The sequence below is a fragment of the Neoarius graeffei genome, chromosome 16 (assembly GCF_027579695.1).
Source record: "Neoarius graeffei isolate fNeoGra1 chromosome 16, fNeoGra1.pri, whole genome shotgun sequence".
Lineage (NCBI taxonomy): Eukaryota > Metazoa > Chordata > Actinopteri > Siluriformes > Ariidae > Neoarius > Neoarius graeffei.
Window position 1 is genome coordinate 15,928,311 of NC_083584.1, and position 18,654 is coordinate 15,946,964.

Below are 18,654 nucleotides of genomic sequence, written 5' to 3' on the forward strand. Positions count from 1 at the left end.
TAACTTTAGCGTTTTTTTTTTTTTTTTGTCGAAAGTGCCGTCTTGCTGTCGTGCCGAGGTCTGGAACAGCTTTAGACATTTATTTAATTCTTCCTTGGACATTTTCAGTTCTGTAATTTTCAAACTACTTTGAGCTTTTGAACCAGTCTAAAAAAAATTCAACAAATTTTAATGCTTAAAGATGAATGTAAACTGTAATGGCACTCCGTTAGCTCTTCCTTGGTTACGGTACCATTTCTAGAGTCAGTAAAAAAAAAACTCACTCTTTTTCCACACGAGCAACGAGACATGACAACTTCCCTTGTCTTTCTAAAATGTTTACTTAAAAACAAGGTAAATCACAAAGTCTGGCGCACAGTCAAAAGACTGTTGCTTCCACCGTGTTCTGACTCGAAACTAAGGTATACACAGTCAGTTACCATAGTTACCACTATAGTGATGTCACATCATAAGATTTAGAACATGGAACTCTTTTCTATGTTCTTAAATTATCATCATTTTTAACTGTTTTTAACTTAAATTATTATTGCTTAACTGGCCCTTACATAAACAAACCGGTGAAATGACAGGAGCAATTTTGTGAAAAATGCAATAATAATTCTTGGGGGGGGGGTTCTTGCCTTCAAATACTTTCATTCCATGTTTTGTTGCTTTTTGGGGGGGGTTCGAGTAGAGTTTTTATTTCGTCCTCGGTTGGTTCAGCAACATGCTCCGCCATCCCCCCCCTTACTCATGGTATATGACTAGTAGTAGGGTAGCCAATCCGAGTGCAATTGCTTATATCCTGTGAATGTGGATAGAATAAATTAGTTATTTGATTGTGTCATTCTGTGTGTAGTCCAGAGATGGGTTCGAGTTTCATTTAAGCGAATACTGATGGCTTGAGATGGATGTGTGTTTACATAAGGGTCTGCTTTGACTAAAAGGGACACGGTCCACCTCACAGCACCATTTCCTGAATCCCCGTCTTTCTTCCTGATCCTCTGACCCTGCTCGACCTCCTGCCCGAGGCTGATTGATGTCTAAATGTTTGATTTTATAATGGTGGATATCTGCTGTGCATATAATCTCCAACTCCACTCGACCAGGAGCTTAGTGATGGTGCTTTAGGCTGCTAAGCGGTGCATTGTGGGTCATCGTGGGTTGCTATGGTGATTTGGCAGCTTGTTTGTCCTCTGGTACAGCGACGGACCTCACTACCCTCTCATTAGGTTGAACTTGTGATTTGGCTTAGCAAGCTCTGAAGGGTGGGAACGAATATCCAAGCCACACACGCATACATACCGTCTCACTCTCTCTTATTTATTCCTTGGCTTTTGTCATGAAATTGCTACGCGCTAGCTTTTCAGAATAATTACTGTACTGCAGAGCTGAAATACACACTCATTTCTTCCTTTCATTTCTTTCCCTCTGTCAGAATTTATCTCCCCAGGAACAGATCATACCCGAGCATTTTATAGCTTGCTGGTGCATATTGTTTCTGTCTCGCCCACTTTTTTTTACTAAATCATTGATTTCAGCAGAAGCCTGGCTTTTTATTGACTCCTCCACATGACTGCTATCAGTCTATTGTACAAGTCAGGATTCTGTTAGTAATATTAATTTCAGGTAAAGTTACGATTTTAAGGAAATGAACATTTGAATATTCAGTATATCTTCATGTTTGTTATTAAGATGGAAGGTACCAGGTGTACTAGACAGTTCACAGCTTCGTACTGGATTGGATGTTAAAATCTATATTCATTTTACTTGTTGTTTTACTGTTTCCTGTTGTTCCTGTTTAAATTGTTTGCATTTAATTGCATTTGAGTTAGGGTTAGGACACCATTATCCAGCATCTTAAAGGGCTGATGACACGAACATGACTCTATGCAATTTCTTAAATAAACTATACAACATGGCAAACGTTAGATTTCTGTTATAATTACGTGAAAAGAAGCTGTTACGCGAATATCCAACTTTTAATTGCACAGCGCAAGAAAACTGGGTCCGTGGCTCGCGGCCATGTTGTGACGTCAGCGGGAGAACACGCTGCGGTTCACTGGCTGTTCTACTCAATGGAAATGGCGCATGAAAACGCCGGTGAACTCTCTAGTGCTAGCTCTTCCTCTTCTGGGAGTCTAGAATTGTGTTGATCTCTTCCGAATAGAATCTATGATAGCCTACCCTCTTAACCCTTTGCCTGTCGTTGCTAGGCGGCAGTTACATGAAAGCCGCAAGCTTTCACAAGCAAATACATGACTGATATCACGCCGACTTTATGATTACATTTATGATTATCATGTAGAATCTATAGCTCTACGTACCTTTATCTTATGTCGTTTCACAACACATGTTCTGACAGGAGGACTGTCTTTGGATCCGGCATAGCTACGAGTAGACCCCCTCCGGAATACTGGCAGTGTTGCCAGATTGGGAGGAATCCCGCCCAGTTGAGCGGTTTCAAGTGCATTTTGGTGGGTTTTGAACATATTTTGGGCTGGAAAACGTCAGCAGTATCTGTTGCCAGATACTGCTGACGTTTTCCAGCCCAAAATATGTTCAAAACCCACCAAAATGCACTTGAAACCACTCAACTGGGCGGGAAACCTCCCAATCTGGCAACACTGTGTAGGCACTGCTGATGGTAGTAACACACGTTTGTGCTGAACTGAACACCCAAGAGATTCTTTTAAGCTGGGAAGGGTGTCAAAACAATCCAAATCGAAGTGTTCAGAGCACAGGACGGATGTTGGTGAGGGCTCCCACTTGTTACGAGTGCGCCTGACTTGTGTCACCCACTTCGCATGCAGCTCGGGATCTCTGGGAAACTTGAATAAACTTACCCCATCCTTGTAGGTTTTGGAGCAAAAGCCGGCAACACAACGCGAAGGCATAATAACTAATATTAATATATATAATATATAAAAAATGTATAATAATAATAATAATAATGACAAAATGAACACCTGTCGCATCAATAACAAACTGGTAAGTTAGGAGGAAGGTTCTTTCGCTGACGTCATATAGCTCCTCCTCCTCCTTCGTCTCATGGGTGCTGTAGCCCCATCAAATTTGCCCAAATAGCCGCGTTTTTTATCATAACTTGTAAAATAGGCGCCTTCGTGAATTAATATATGGATCATCGGGAATGACTTTTTATGTTATAAAACATCGCCAAAGATGTCAAAAACGTGTCATCAGCACTTTAACCACTGAGTGAACATTTGCCCTTTTCTCTAAAATATTTGAATAAAAAAAGAAATAGACCTAGAATTACTGGAGGTGTTGAGTCCTGAGCTCGGGTTACTGTCTATGGGATTTCCATGTTTGCCCCGTGTCCATGTGGGTTTCCTCAGGGTTCTCTGGTTTCCTCCCAACTTTTGAAAACATGCCTGTACAGTGGATGTAAAAAGTGTATACACCCTGTTAAAATGATTCATTTTTCTGATGTAAAAAAAAAAAAAGAGACCACGATAAATAATTTCAAAACTTTCCCCATCTTTAATGTGACCTATAACCTGTACAATTCAGTTGAAAAACAAACAAAGCTCTTAGGGGGGTAAACATAAAAAAAAAAAAAAAAAAAAAAACCATACAATGAGCTGGTTGCATAAGTGTGCACACCCTTAAACTAATACTTTGTTGAAGCACCTTTTTGATTTAGTTACAGCATTCAGTCTTTTTGGGTCGGAGTCTATCAGTCTGCCACATCTACCGTAGACTTGGCAATATTTGCCTAGTCTTCCTTACAAAAGCACTCCAGATCTGTCAGATTGCGAGGGCATCTCTTGTGCACAGCCGTCTTCAGGTCACCCCACAGATTTTCAATTGGATTTAGGTCTGGGCTCTGGCTGGGCCATTCCAAAACTTTTAATTTTCTTCTGGTGAAGCCATTCTTTTGTTGATTTCGATGTATGCTTGGGGTCATTGTCATGCTGAAAGATGAAATTCCTCTTCAGCTTTCTAGCAGACACCTGAAGGTTTGGGGCCAAAATTGACTGGTATTTAGAACTGTTCATAATTCCCTCCACCTTGACTAAAGCCCCTGTTCCAGCTGAAGGAAAAACAACCCCAAAACATGATGCTGCCACCACCATGCTTCACCGTGGGTGTGGTGTTCTTTGGGTGATGCACAGTGTTGTTTTTGCGCCAAACATACCTTTTGGAATTGTGGCCAAAATGTTCATCCCTTGCTTTCATCAGACCACAACACATTTTCCCACATGCTTTTGGGAGAGGGCGTTTTTTTTTTTTTTTTTTTTGTGCAAAATTTAGCCGGGCCTGGATGTTTTTCTTTGACCCTACCTCATAGTCCAGACATGGAGAATACGGGAGATTGTTGTCACATGTAGTACACAACCGGTACTTGCCAGAAATTCCTGCAGCTCCTTCAGTGTTGCTGTAGGCCTCTCGGCAGCCTCCCTGACCAGTTTTCGTCTTGTCTTTTCACCAATTTTGGAGGGACGTCCAGTTCTCAGTAAGGTCACTGTTGTCCCATATTTTCTCCACTTCTTGATGACTGTCTTCACTGTGCTCCATGGTATATCTAATGCCGTGGAAATGTTTTTGCACCCTTCTCCTGATCTGATACTTTTCAACAATGAAAAGGCCCTTAATTTGCTGCTTTGTAAGCTCTCTGTGAACCTTGGCTTTTGCTGAAGGATGCAAATGAGTAAATGTCTGAACTTTATTTGGGGTTAATCAGTGTCAGTTTAATTGATGGCAGGTGTGAACCCAAAAAGACTGAATGCTGTAATTAAATCAAAAGGTGCTTCAACAAAGTATTAGTTTAAGGGTGTGCACACTTATGCAACCAGCTTATTGTACATTTTTTTTTTAAAATGTTTTTCCCCCAAACAGATTTGTTTGTTTTTCAATTGAATTGTACAGGTTATAGGTCACATTTAAAGGTAGGAAAAGTTTTGAAACTAATTATCGTGGTCTCCTATTTTTTTTTTTTTCTGATTTAAAAAAAAAAAATTTACAGGATGTGTACAATTACTTCTCATCTCATTATCTCTAGCCGCTTTATCCTTCTACAGGGTCGCAGGCAAGCTGGAGCCTATCCCAGCTGACTACGGGCGAAAGGCGGGGTACACCCTGGACAAGTCGCCAGGTCATCACAGGGCTGACACATAGACACAGACAACCATTCACACTCACATTCACACCTACGGTCAATTTAGAGTCACCAGTTAACCTAACCTGCATGTCTTTGGAGTGTGGGGGAAACCGGAGCACCCGGAGGAAACCCACGCGGACACGGGGAGAACATGCAAACTCCACACAGAAAGGCCCTCGCCGGCCCCGGGGCTCGCACCCAGGACCTTCTTGCTGTGAGGCGACAGCGCTAACCACTACACCACCGTGCCGCCCCGTGTACAATTACTTTTTTTTTTTTAATATCCACTGTAGGTCGAGATTAGCTGTGCTAAATTACCACTAGGTATGAATGAGTCTGTGTGCGTACTCCCATCTGATGCTCGGTGTTCCCAAAATGGGTTCCGGATCCTCTGCGGCCATCATGAGGTCCAGATGAAGAACGAAAACTGGGTTTAGTGTTTTGAAAGGATTTAAGAAATGTCAATATGGTGATCTGCTGTGTATCATGAAAAAGTATTGCATTTTTTTTGTGTGTGTTATTTCTCGTGTCTTTTTGTTTTTTGACATTCTCACTGAGCTTGTGGGTTAGAAGTCAGGGTCACATCATGTGAGATGTGTGTAATTTGCAAGTAAGCCACTGTTACAGGAAAAAAAGACAAATATCACAGGAATCGGATCAGTCAGCAGCCTGATAACCTAAACGTCATGTTAACTTTTCCACATTTAATCATTTTTCAGTATAATATGGCTGAATTCTAGACAAAAAGCTAAAGTGCAGCTGTTTTACCCAGCTATCAACAGTGAAGTGCGTGCTAGTCTTGGTTTAGACGATACAGCATGACTACTGATAATGACACAGTGCATTCCTGTCCATGTTTACAATAATTTGCAACAATCAACTGACTTGAAGTAACTGTATGTTTGTACCGAAGGTTTTTTTTTTTTCTTCGCTTCCATGTTAAAATATTGTAGATATATCATGGTAAACATTTAGTTGCAGCACTCTGTTAGCAAATGTTATGCATACCATCAACCAACCAATCTATTTGGATTTGTACTTAAACTTTATTATACACTCAAGTGAGTCTTACAAAAAATATAAATATACAGAAAGCAGTCTGATATTAAAAATCATCCTTCTTAACCAATCCATGCCATCCTAGTTGGATTTGGCCAACTGCATTGCAAATCTCCACATTTGCCAAATCCACATTGATTCCAGGTTTAATAGATCTGGAGCCTCGGATACAGAAAACTGCTGATCAAGTGAGGTAGAAGGACACTTTGGTTCTCGGTGTACTAAAACACTCATTTCAAGGTCTTTTTTTCCCTCACTTAGTTTTGAAGAAAGCTCTCTTCGAAAATGCTCTTTCTCTCCCACTTCCTCCATACGGTATAACAACCAAAGGGCTGAATGAGCCATGTTCAATTTCAATGGCCTGTTGGTTATCATGGCGTTTCTTCTCGTTTTCGTTGGAAGTGAAGGTAGATTGTAGTTTCTGGTTTGCAAAAGGATTGGAGATCCTTACATCGAAAAATGCATGCTGCTCCCTTTGCCAGAAACCACGGGCACTTGTGTCCAAACAGGCTTCATCAGATTGAAACAGCATTGGTGCGGTTTTCTAGTGCTTCACCTATGGGTGGTTGAAGGTGAGATTCCACTTGGACATCATAGCAAATATCGTTCAGCAGGTTGGCAAATAGATTACAGATGTCATTGTGTCTTTGATATACGAAACCACCCTTCATGCATGACATGGCATGGTCAATACTGAAGGGTTTACCACACGTACAAATCGTTGGCAAATACTTTAGTGGCCATCGGTATCTGAGGCAGAGTATTTTATATGAATACTTTTATTCTCGTATGTTATTTGTATTGTGTCCATTCACAGGGTCTTATAAGCCCTGTGTCCGAAATTGCTCCCTACTCACTATATAGGGCACTATATAGTGAGGATGCCCATCATGCATTGTGGTCGCTCTGAAAGAAATCAAATTAAAAGTCTCAAATTTGATTTAATAAAAGGCAGCGGCAAAGAAGAAAAAGTATTCAGCCTTCATTTAAAAGAACTGAAAGATGTAGGTACTTTTGTATTGATTATTGTGGGAAATGCGCTCAGTATAATATGTACTTATCACAAAAATGCCTGCATATATTTATTATTTTGAAAACCCACCAGCCGACTGATCTGGCACGTTTTAATTGTGCAACAGTAATGATGTAAATACCAGCACGACAGACTAGTGTCCAAAAGCATGTTTTCATTTTACCAATGAGCTCACTGTATAGTCCTCTACAGTATGTAGTAATTCCCTGTATAGGGAGTAATAAACGAGTGAGTGATCTCAGACACAGGGATGGTGGACACTTAAACACATTTAACGTTTTATGGAAGGAGTCTCCAGTGTCGGCGCTTTAATAGTCGGAGGTAAAAAGTCTTGAACTTGAGAGGAATTTGAGGTTTTTTTTTTTTTTTCTGTCACATGAGATGAAATTCTTCTGTCTTTTCTTAATGTCAAGGTATAAAGTTAAAGCTGATAATGAAGATGAATGATTCAGTGGGAACTAATTTGATTTTACATAACAAAAAAATGTACCTATAACTATAAACAAATATATAAAAATGTTCCTTCATTAATCTCATCTCATTATCTCTAGCCGCTTTATCCTCTTCTACAGGGTCGCAGGCAAGCTGGAGCCTATCCCAGCTGAGTACGGGCGAAAGGCGGGGTACACCCTGGACAAGTCGCCAGGTCATCACAGGGCTGACACATAGACACAGACAACCATTCACACTCACATTCACACCTACGGTCAATTTAGAGTCACCAGTTAACCTAACCTGCATGTCTTTGGACTGTGGGGGAAACCGGAGCACCCGGAGGAAACCCACGCGGACACGGGGAGAACATGCAAACTCCACACAGAAAGGCCCTCGCCAGCCACGGGGCTCGAACCCGGACCTTCTTGCTGTGAGGTGACAGCGCTAACCACTACACCACCGTGCCGCCCTCCTTCATTAATAAAAAATAATAATAATTTGCAAATTGCTGTGGTGTAAGAACAACTTCGGGGTATGCTAATGGAGGAAAATGATCAACTTCAGGGTAGTAATAGTAACCCTTCTTTGTATGCTGTTGATTATTTTGCTATGACAGCACCCCCACCCCAAGTGTTTTGTTTTATCATCTCCGTTTCCACTAATCTGTAGATGTATGGATTCTGAATTAAGGAGTAATTAGGTTTAATACCCATTTTATTTGGCACCGTGAGCTAGAAAAGTTCCTGAACACTGGTCATGGATGCAAACGACATGCCTTTTGGCAGATGCTGCCTTTTTCACTGCTGTCTGGGGGACTTGTGTGAATTGCGCAGATCCGATGAGGTTTTTTTTTTTTTGGGGGGGGCACGTTGGAATGTCTGACTATAATTTCATCAAAGTAAATTCTGTATTAAAATTGCTAAATAAGCAAATGCCGTTACAGTCCATGAAACATGGGAAGTATGAGAAGAAAACAGTAAATCAGAAAGCTGCGCACATAAAGCCAATTACATAACTTGCGTAACTTACATTGGACTGATGGAAATCCTTGCGCGTGCAGTGAAGTGCAGCCAGCAGCAGATAATGGCGCGCAGCCAATTGGCTTTACGTGCGCAGCTTTCTGATTTACTGTTTTCTTCTCATACTTCCTATGTTTCATGGACTGTAACGGCATTTGCTTATTTAGTAATTTTAATACAGAATTTACTTTGATGAAATTATAATCAGACACTCCAACGCCCCCCCCCCAAAAAAAAAACAAAAAACAAAAAAAACTCATCGGATCTGCGCGATTCACACAAGTCCCCCAGACAGCCGTGAAAAAGGCGGCATCCTCCAAAAGGCGCGCCGTTTGCATCCATGACTGGTTGACTAGCTGTACTTCCAGTACAACTCCAAAACTTGAAGTATTTTCCAGTTTGATTGGCCAGTTGAGTCCCAGTTTCCCAGTGAGTTTATTGAAAGGGGACAGCTCATCTTTCCAAGAAGATTGTAAATTGTAATGTGAAATTGATATTTTGTCAAAGCATATTTAAGTTATTCCATGAAATCAAGTCATACTTGTCAGCTGATAGCTGACGAGTCGCGTAGTCCTGAATTGTCTGTAAGCCATGTACGACGAAATTGAGTGGAATATCTCTCTTGTTCTAACCACATTCACTGGATTTTGAGAAACGGAGCATTTTTATTTTCTGCAAATTCGATAAATAAAAACTTCTATACGAAACATTCGACAAAATAATTTCCACTTGGAATGTAAATGAACCAGCAAAATGACAGGAGCAATTTGTGAAAAAAAAATGTGGTGGTAATAATTCCTGAAAAAATAAGATATATGTTCTTACCATCAAATACTTTCATTCCATATTTTGTTGCCTTTTTTTATTGTTTGGGTTTATTTTTTTTCCAAGTAGAGTTTTTATTGTGTCCTCGGTTGGTTCAGGAATATGCTCTACCATTTTTGTTTTCCTCTACTTGTGGTATATGAGCTGATATCCTAGTAGTAGAGTAGCCAATCCGAGCATGCGATTGCTCATATCCAGTGAATGTGGATAGAATAAAACATTTTACATACAATTCCATTTTCTTATGGTTATTCCATTGTACTGGACCAGATCTGGCCTCGGCAGTCTCATAGGTGGCCATGAAGGAAATAACATGTCCGGCATATTGGGATTGGGTTCAAAGCCCCCCCCCCAAGGTTTCTTGTAAAGGCTCGGTATTCAGCTAGGTGAGTGCACACAAACTGAGCTCGCAGAATAGTGGTCCTGTGCTTTCAAAACTCAGTGGCACGTATGTAAACAAAAGCAGTGAATTGGATTCTGGGAAGGGTGCGCAAGATGCAGCATCACCCCCAGATTGGCAGCTTGTCCCAGAATCCCAGAAGCAAATACTGTGAAATTTAAGCGACAGGACCAGAGCTGAACCTGTCATCTGGTGCTACCACTCAACTGTGCAGTCTGGCCAGTCGACTGGTCACTCACAAAATGGTGTGTCTATGTGGTGTAAAGTTACTCTAAAAGGAAACATGGGTTTATGCAAATTGACTGACTGGTTGCATGTTCTTCTGACCTGCTGCTCCACTGAACCTGGTTAATGATTATACCAGAAGCACTGCGTGTGGACAATCCAACAGAAGGGCAGACTGGTCAAGTGTGTCCCAACACTTCAGTCAGCAGATCGCACAACATGCTGCACAAACTGCAGTGTGTGTGTGTCTCTCTCTCTGTGCCTTTTTATTATTTATTTTTAAAAGGAAGGGGATGCAGTAAACCTCTGGCTGTCTTCCAGCTAGCTAGTAATGATTGGCTGTCCTCAGAGGCCAGCACTTGGCACAGCTTTAGCCAGTAGCGGAAGTGCACAGGGCTCGTCCTTGAAGACTGTTTGCAAACGCTGGCTTGGTCACAACAGCGCCAACTGACAGCCTGATCCAAGATAAGCTTCTCACTCAGAGTTTCACTTCATTGAACTGTGAATTCCAGTTAGTGATGGAAATCTGGAGGTTCTTCATGACTCCATTCAGGTTCTACTTGGGGTGTTAAACATGTTTGTTTAAAAAAAAAAAAAAGTTTTGATTTTAACTAGTATAGGCTATCTGTTTAGATTGAACCAAGAATAGGATTTTGTGTAAAATTGTTAATTAATAGATTTGATTGATTTGATTGTCTCCTTACAGAAAACTTCACCATATCAGTGTTTTGTTTATTTTATTTACATTAACTGAATATGAGCAGTTGCACGCTCTGATTGGCTACTCTACTACTAGGCTATCGGCTCATGTACCATAAGTAGAGAAAAACAAAATGGCGGCGCGTGTTGCTGAACCAACCGAGGATGAAATAAAAACTCTACTCGAAAACAAAACCCCCCAAAATACAAAAAAAGGCAACAAAATATGGAATAAAAGTATTTGATGGTAACAGCTTTAAAAAATTTTTTTTTTTCAAGAATTATCATCGCATTTTTCACAAAGTTCTCCTGACATTTCGCCGGTTTGTTTACGTTCTAAGCAGAAATTATTTTGTCGGACGTTTTGTATAAAGTCCCCCCCCATTTTTCGAATTTGCAAAAAATGAAAAAAATGTACCATTTCTCAAAACCAGTGAATGTGTATAGAATAAAACAATTATTTCACTTAATCTCGTCGTATTTGGCTTATAGCCAATGCGGTGGTACGTGCCTCATCGGCTATCGGCTCATGTACGACTTGATTTTGTGGAATAACTGTTAATTATAGCTTTGCCTTTGTTCAAAAATGGCAAAATCGGTTTATTATTTGACTTCTGCGAGTTGCTTTGAAGTGAACAAAATAATATTGTGCAAACCTAGTGTCAGTATATGACCGCTGACCTCTGGACCTCTTAACGTGTCAGCCATTCCACTCCCAGCAGGTCAAAGTGCGAATTGCCAGAGTGACTTCTTGTCTCAGTTTCGATCTGATCGGGTGCGTTACGGTAAAAATAGAAAGAATAGTAGCTGTGTGTGTGTGTGTGTGTGTGTGTGTGTGTGTGTGTGTGTGTGTGTGTGTGTGTGTGTTATCTTATCAAGGCTGAAGAAGCTCTCCCTGGCTGACCTGCTGATGTTGACATGTAGTTTTAATGAGGCTCTCTCTCTCCGTAATGGGATGGGAGGATAAGAGGAGGACGACTAACAGCCTCAGGATGTGGGAGGTCAAACCTCTGACTCGTGTAGGGTGCAGCAGGTGCAGGCGTGAATGGACATGTGAATTTACAGTACATTTTGAAACACGTTATTAGAAAGGGAGGCGTCGTGAGCATAAGTTTGTACACCCACATCCTGACACTGCAGATAGAGACGAGAGGTTTGTAGGACAAGGAAGTAGTTGCCAGGAAATATATTTACAAACTGGATCCAACAATCCATCACAGTGAGTCATGGTGTAATATTTTAGAGAGAAAGAGGAAGTTGAACCAGGAGTCCTGCTGGAACAGACACAAGGAAGAGAAAAGCTGTGTACTTCATACGCAGTATTGATCCATGGCTCTGTGCCTCACAGCAGCTGGTTCAGAGTTTTCATTGTGAAACGCAACACGCAAACACACACATGCGTGTATGATCATTATCCATCTATCTATCTATCTATCTATCTATCTATCTATCTATCTATCTATCTATCTATCTATCTATCTATGATCACAAATAAATTTCAACTACGTGCTCAGTAAGAGTTTGTTTAATTATTTTTTTTAAAATGTGTTACTGAATGACTATCAGTTTATAGGTACATTTGATGATGTGGAATGTCCACGAAACAAGTTCGTTCCTCTTTTCGCTTATGTTATACACTCTCGGAAAATAAAGTATGTTATTTGTACCTTTAGGGGTACAATGGCTTGTCACTGGGGTAGTACCCTCTAAGGTAATTTGTACCCTTTATATACTGATTGGGAACCTTGTATGTAACCTTTTGGTCCTAAAAAGGTACACACAGTTACCATGAGGTCCAATAATGAACCTGAGAGGGTACATTAGTGTAGACTGTACCTTGGAGGACAGAACCAGACTTCTACTGTACCCCTATTTCTGAGAGTGTAGCAGCTATAAGCAGTCATTCCCTCACCAGCCTCCTCCCCTTGCTCTTGAATTTAGTAAGATATTTTTAAATAAATAAATTAAAAAAACCCCGCAGCTGCTAAGAAACTAGAAAGTACAAAATCTTTTGGACGCTGAGAGCTCCTTCCATAAATGTTAACATTTCCTTACAGAAAACTTGACCATTTCAGTTATCTATTGCTGCCATTGATTATTATCGTATACTTTCTCACTATTGAAGCTATTATTATTATTATTATTATTATTATTATTATTATTATTATTATTATCATTTCCACCTCACCCAGGACAGAGTCCACCAGGGGGCGAGGTGTTGTTTTTGGTCAGGTTTCTTTGTTTGTTTTTTGTTAACAATATTACAGGAAAACGGCTAGATCAATCTTCATGAAACTTTCAGGATAGATTGGCATTGGTCTCAAATAGAACCTCCAAAATTTTGAGGGTCATCCAGTCAAGGTCACCAAAAAGGTCGAAATTGTTTTTGTTATGGCTACTGCCTCATATAGAGGCACTAGCCACTACGTCATCGTGCTGTAAGAGTGTAACAATCACGCATTGCGCATACACGTGTTCCGATTAAAATGGCCGGTGTGTGTATGCAGTTCGGTTCACCATTCGAAATAAATGGACGAGACTAAAGAAATCGCTTTCAGACGTGTTTATGCTTATTACATAGGGAAAGTGCGTTCCACTGAGCTCTAGTACCAGGCCATTTCCGGGTAATAAGAGTTTTGGTCATGGCGACAGCGTGTGTATGTCAGCCTTGGTTCGGAGGTTTCAGTTTTGAAAACTGTAAGAGGCAAGAGTAGAATAATATAAAGTACAGACACTTGGTATATTTTACTTCTGTTTTTTTTTTAAAAATTGTTCATTTTTGGATTACGCTTCATTTTTGTGGCTACTGACTCAGAGTAAATATATATGCTATATTTACTGTATGGACATGGTAACAGAAAACAATTTTATTTATAAGCAGTAGCCACATGTACCCATAGGGTACCTATGTTTTTGTGATATCTTCCTTCGTATTCGTCATAAGTGCTACTCCTTGTTCATCTTTAAATGTTGTTCCATCATGGTGAGTGCAGTCTTGGTGCAATTTCTCAACAAGCAATATTTGTAGCACAAATATTTACATTTTTTTAAAATTGTATAAAATGCACCAATGCTCATTTCTGTGTTAAATCCAGTGATCTAATGGGCGACCTGCCCAGGATGACCTCTGCCTCTCGCCCCAGGTCAGTTGGGATTAGCTCCAACTTCTCCCAAGACCCAGATGGATAAGCGATATAGATGATGGATGGATGGATCCATAAAATGCAACTTAACAGAGGATTTAAGCCCCCTCCCCCCCAACAATATTTAAATTTAGCTTATGAGCCTTTTCATCACTGTCAGTGTTAATTAAAGCACTTGATCTACGTTGGACTTGGTATGCAGTCATCGTCATTCGGATTGTTCCAGTTGCACCTTAATGAAAAATAATTATTTTACAATCATAAGCCCCAGAGCCACCTGGTGGCAGGGTGTTCCTCTGGTTCCTCCTGTCTCTCTCCAGACTCCCTCCATTAGCCAAAGCCTTGCTGTCTGAACATCCCTGCTCTGCTTTATTACATGACGCGTAATGGCTTGATGACCTTCATGGTGGCTGTGTTTCATCCGTGTTCTCAGAGTGGTTCTTCTCTCTTTGTGATTGGTGTAGAGCGCCCACTTAGCAGTGATGGATGCTTTAATGGCGGTGGGAGCCATGGAGACGGTGAGGGTGAGCGGAGGAGTGGAGAAACTCGGGGGAGTAAACGGCTGGGAGAGAACGCTACTGCACTGGGTCAACACGGTGAGTGTATCACACTGTATAACCACACACACAGTGTCGCGCAAAACACAAGTTTGCCCAGCACAAGGTCTCACAGTGAACACGCAGAACATATCTGAGCCAAGTGAAGTATACAAGCTTGACAAACCTGATTAAAGCATCATTCTATATCCAGTTCATACAAATACACATGCGTGTCATACACAATACACACCTTTCTCACACACCCATCCTCATACAAAATAAACACAGCTATGTATGACGGCAAACAAGACAACAAACAGGTAGCAAGGAGTGACTCTTCTAACTTTCCTATTTATCAAAAGGAAGCCGGCTAGAAATATCGGTGTTGGAAAAGTTATTGATGAATTTGTGAAGTAAAGATGAACGAAGTTGTTGCTGTTCTGTTATCGGTATTTAATTTATTATTTTCTTTTACACTTAGAAATTCATTAGTTAATGGTTAAATAGTCTTGTATGTGCTTTTATTTAAGCTTACTTTTAAAAGCTAATACAGAACAGCGTGACCCACTCAGAGGAAAACGCTATCTACCGTCTTCTGCATACCTGAGCTCAGAGATGCTCCTGACTGACTAGTGTCACTTGGATTGACAGGAAAGAGTGTATCCATCTCTTCTACACAGAAATGTGACTGATTTTGCTCACATGGAATCCTGTGGCATTGTTGGGATTTGAACTCATGATCTCGCATCCATAAGGCGAATGCTTGTCTGCTTGCTCCCCTGTTGTTACCCTCAGTTTGAGAATCTCTGTTACTTTAAAGCTTAAAAGGTGAAGTGCACGTCTGGTTTGGGTTCAGAGTCTGGCCCTCATAGCTGCATTTCTGCCGTAAAACTCGTCAAAGCCAGAAAGCCAACATTTCTGCACCTCTGGAGATTATGGTAGTTCAGGGAGGACGCTTGTACAGGCTCACTTATCTCCCGAGACATGAAAACGAGCGTGTGCTGTCTACGTCTCGCCAAACTCACGAAAATTAGAATGACTCAACACAAAGACCTGCATTATTACGCACATTTTACATGTTTCACAGACAGGGAAAGGTGGTGCAGCGGGTGGTGTGGCCCTCAGGGCTGCACTGGGAACAGGTAGTCGTATAAACCACACCTGAACATAGACCCAGTTATGACCAGGCTGTGCAGTGAGACTTGATCTTCACTCCCGACTCATTTTCCCCTTACTGCAAAATAAATACTCAAACGGACTGCTGCCTGAAGTGTGTGGGGTTTGAGATTTTAAAGCCTTTACTGCTTCAGAGACTTTTAAAATGACACTGATGACTGAAAGCGTTTAGGATTTAAATACCTGTGAAGAGTGAAATCATGATGTTTTTATATTGCTGCAGTCAGAACAAACGTTTCGAAAGAAAATGACACACTGAGGTTTTAGATTAGATTTTATTTGTCTATAGTAATGCTTGATTGGGCGGCACGGTGGTGTAGTGGTTAGCGCTGTCGCCTCACAGCAAGAAGGTCCGGGTTTGAGCCCCGTGGCCGGCGAGGGCCTTTCTGTGTGGAGTTTGCATGTTCTCCCCGTGTCCGCGTGGGTTTCCTCCGGGTGCTCCGGTTTCCCCCACAGTCGAAAGACATGCAGGTTAGGTTAACTGGTGACTCTAAATTGACCGTAGGTGTGAATGTGAGTGTGAATGGTTGTCTGTGTCTATGTGTCAGCCCTGTGATGACCTGGCGACTTGTCCAGGGTGTACCCCGCCTTTCACCTGTAGTCAGCTGGGATAGGCTCCAGCTTGCCTGCGACCCTGTAGAAGGATAAAGCGGCTAGAGATAATGAGATGAGATGAGATGAATGCTTGATTGTCTGATATTTAATTACAGTCGGATCAGTTGAAATTAATTTTGCATTTCTTTGCCAACCCTGGATCCGTATAATAATCCACCATGATGAACTCAACTTTACCCAACAATGAATATCTCTCTATCTGTCTATCTATCTGTTTATTTCTTTCTTTTTCTATTTATCTATCCATCTTTCTGTCTACCTTTCTAGTTATTTAACTTTTTCTTTCTAGCTTTCTAGCTATTTAATTTCTATCTAATTTTTCTATGCATCTTTCTTTCTATCTGCCTTTCTAGTTATTTAACTTTGTCTATTTCTATCTGTTTATATTTCAATCTTTCTATTTCTTTCTATCTCTCTAACTTTCTAGCTATTTAATTTCTATCTATATCTTTCTATCTGCCTTTCTAGTTATTTAACTTTGTCTATATTTCTATCTATTTATCTTTCTCTTTCTTTCTATTTAACTTTATAGCTATTTAATTTCTATCTTTATGTCTGTCTTTTTCTATTGATCTGTCTTTCTATCTTTTATTTATCTTCATTTCTGTCTATCTATTTATCTTTCTGTCTATCGAATCTATCTTTTCTACCTCAGTAAAACTGCTTCATTCATTTTCTCCCTTCTTCCAACACAGGTTTTATTTGTTTGTTTGTTTTTGTTTACTCCTTTTACACACATTTAGAGCCCATTTCAAATGATATTTTCTTCAATATATATTCTCATGTTGTAGGATTTCAGGTAATGAAGCCCCCCCCCCCCCAAACCATTTTAAAATTCAGACACCAAAACCCCAGAGACTCTGGTGCGTGATGTTTGAAATGTTTAACCTGTTGCATGCCACTTTTAGTTTACATATTTATTTTGTTTGTTGGTTTTATTTGATTGAGAAATGTATGTACACATACTGTGTTTAAAAGAAGAAAAAATGGCCATGATGGTTGAATGACGATCAGGTTCTAATACTTGTGTTGGACAATTAGAGGTTGAAATTGCAGTCTCAGTTATGAATATGTAGATATTTGGTCTTCAGGTTATGTAAATATGATAGAGATTTGTTCAGACAGCTCTGCTATAGAGCATTTTAATAACAAGTTGGGATTTTTTTTTGTTGTTTTGTTTTGTTTTTACCCCCAATATAGTTAAATGAGAAGTTGAAGGAACGCACAGAGAGCGACCAAACCCAGCAGAGTTCAGAGCCCCAGCCTGTTCAGGCCTCGGTAAGATAAATGTACTGGTTCTGTACAGTCGTAATGTTCTCTCCTCCTCCTTCTTCTGTGCTGCTTTTTCCTTTTTTCCCCCACTCAGGTGGACTTTGATAGCTCTCTTCTGTGTTGTTTTTTTTTTTCCCCCCTTCTCCCCTGTTTTTGTCCTTTGTACTCGTGTCACTTGTCTCTCACAGTGTCCCACCCGCTGGTACTGGAAACTTGTTCCTGTAAGTCTATCTCACTCTCTTTTCGTCGTCCATCCCATCACTCTTTTATCCCTTGCGGTCGTCTTTTATGGATTGTGACAGTAATCTGCTTTCCTTCATTAAAGAAAGTACACACAGTTTGGCAGAGAGGTGTCAAGCACACACCCCTTTTAATTGGATCTGGTTAAAGCTTGGATGATTCATGAAGCTTAAATGTCGGAAAACGATCCTTCATGAACGAGGTGTGTTTATTTAGGCTTGATGTGGCCATACGAAGGAGGTTACAGTATTTGTAGATAAGCCAGATTCCTCTGGTATATCAGGTGTTGGCTGTTCACACAGCTACCTCTGTTCAGAGCCCGTCTCCTCTCCTGAGTCCCCGTTCGTCCCACTTTCCTCTAACAATGTCCTCGCTGTTTGTTCTCCATCTCTGCCGACCTCATTCTCACTGCATTTGGTTGAGGTGCTCTGCATGGGTTCTCACTCTTGCACTTTGGAAAGATTTTATTTACTTCATTAAAATATGGTCATTGAATGTGTTTGGGTATTTTTTTTTTCTTTTCATCCCAGGTTTAACCTGCTGTTGTATGTGCATGTGTCGTAATAATGTGCAGTTCTCGTTTCTCAATGTGTTGTGGCTTTTTTTTCTTTTTTTTTTTTGGCTTATGAAATGAGATTTGAACTAGAAGGGCATTTGGTAGAGTGCATACCTCCGCCAAGCCATGTATTATCAACATGAAATCAATTGAACGGAGGAGAATACTAAAGCTGTCCACCAAATTTCATCCAAATCCGTTCATTACTTTTTGGGTTACGTTGGGAACAGACCAAAAAAAAAAAAATCCTTGTTCCATGTACATATCTGGATTTGTATCAAAGTCTAATCAATTGTTCCTTGGTCCATGGCTCA

At 40.5% G+C, this 18,654-nt stretch overlaps 1 protein-coding gene across 4 annotated transcripts in view; it reads left to right on the plus strand.

Annotated features, from left to right (window-relative positions):
- camsap3 (calmodulin regulated spectrin-associated protein family, member 3) overlaps window positions 1–18,654 on the plus strand; it is an 85,630-nt gene that overhangs the window by 49,681 nt on the left and 17,295 nt on the right. For all 4 annotated transcript variants that reach the window (XM_060942568.1, XM_060942569.1, XM_060942571.1 and 1 more), the window contains exons 3-4: window positions 14,407–14,538; window positions 17,473–17,550. In XM_060942568.1, coding sequence (XP_060798551.1) covers window positions 14,407–14,538; window positions 17,473–17,550 — 210 coding nt within the window. The remainder of the gene's footprint in view (window positions 1–14,406; window positions 14,539–17,472; window positions 17,551–18,654) is intronic.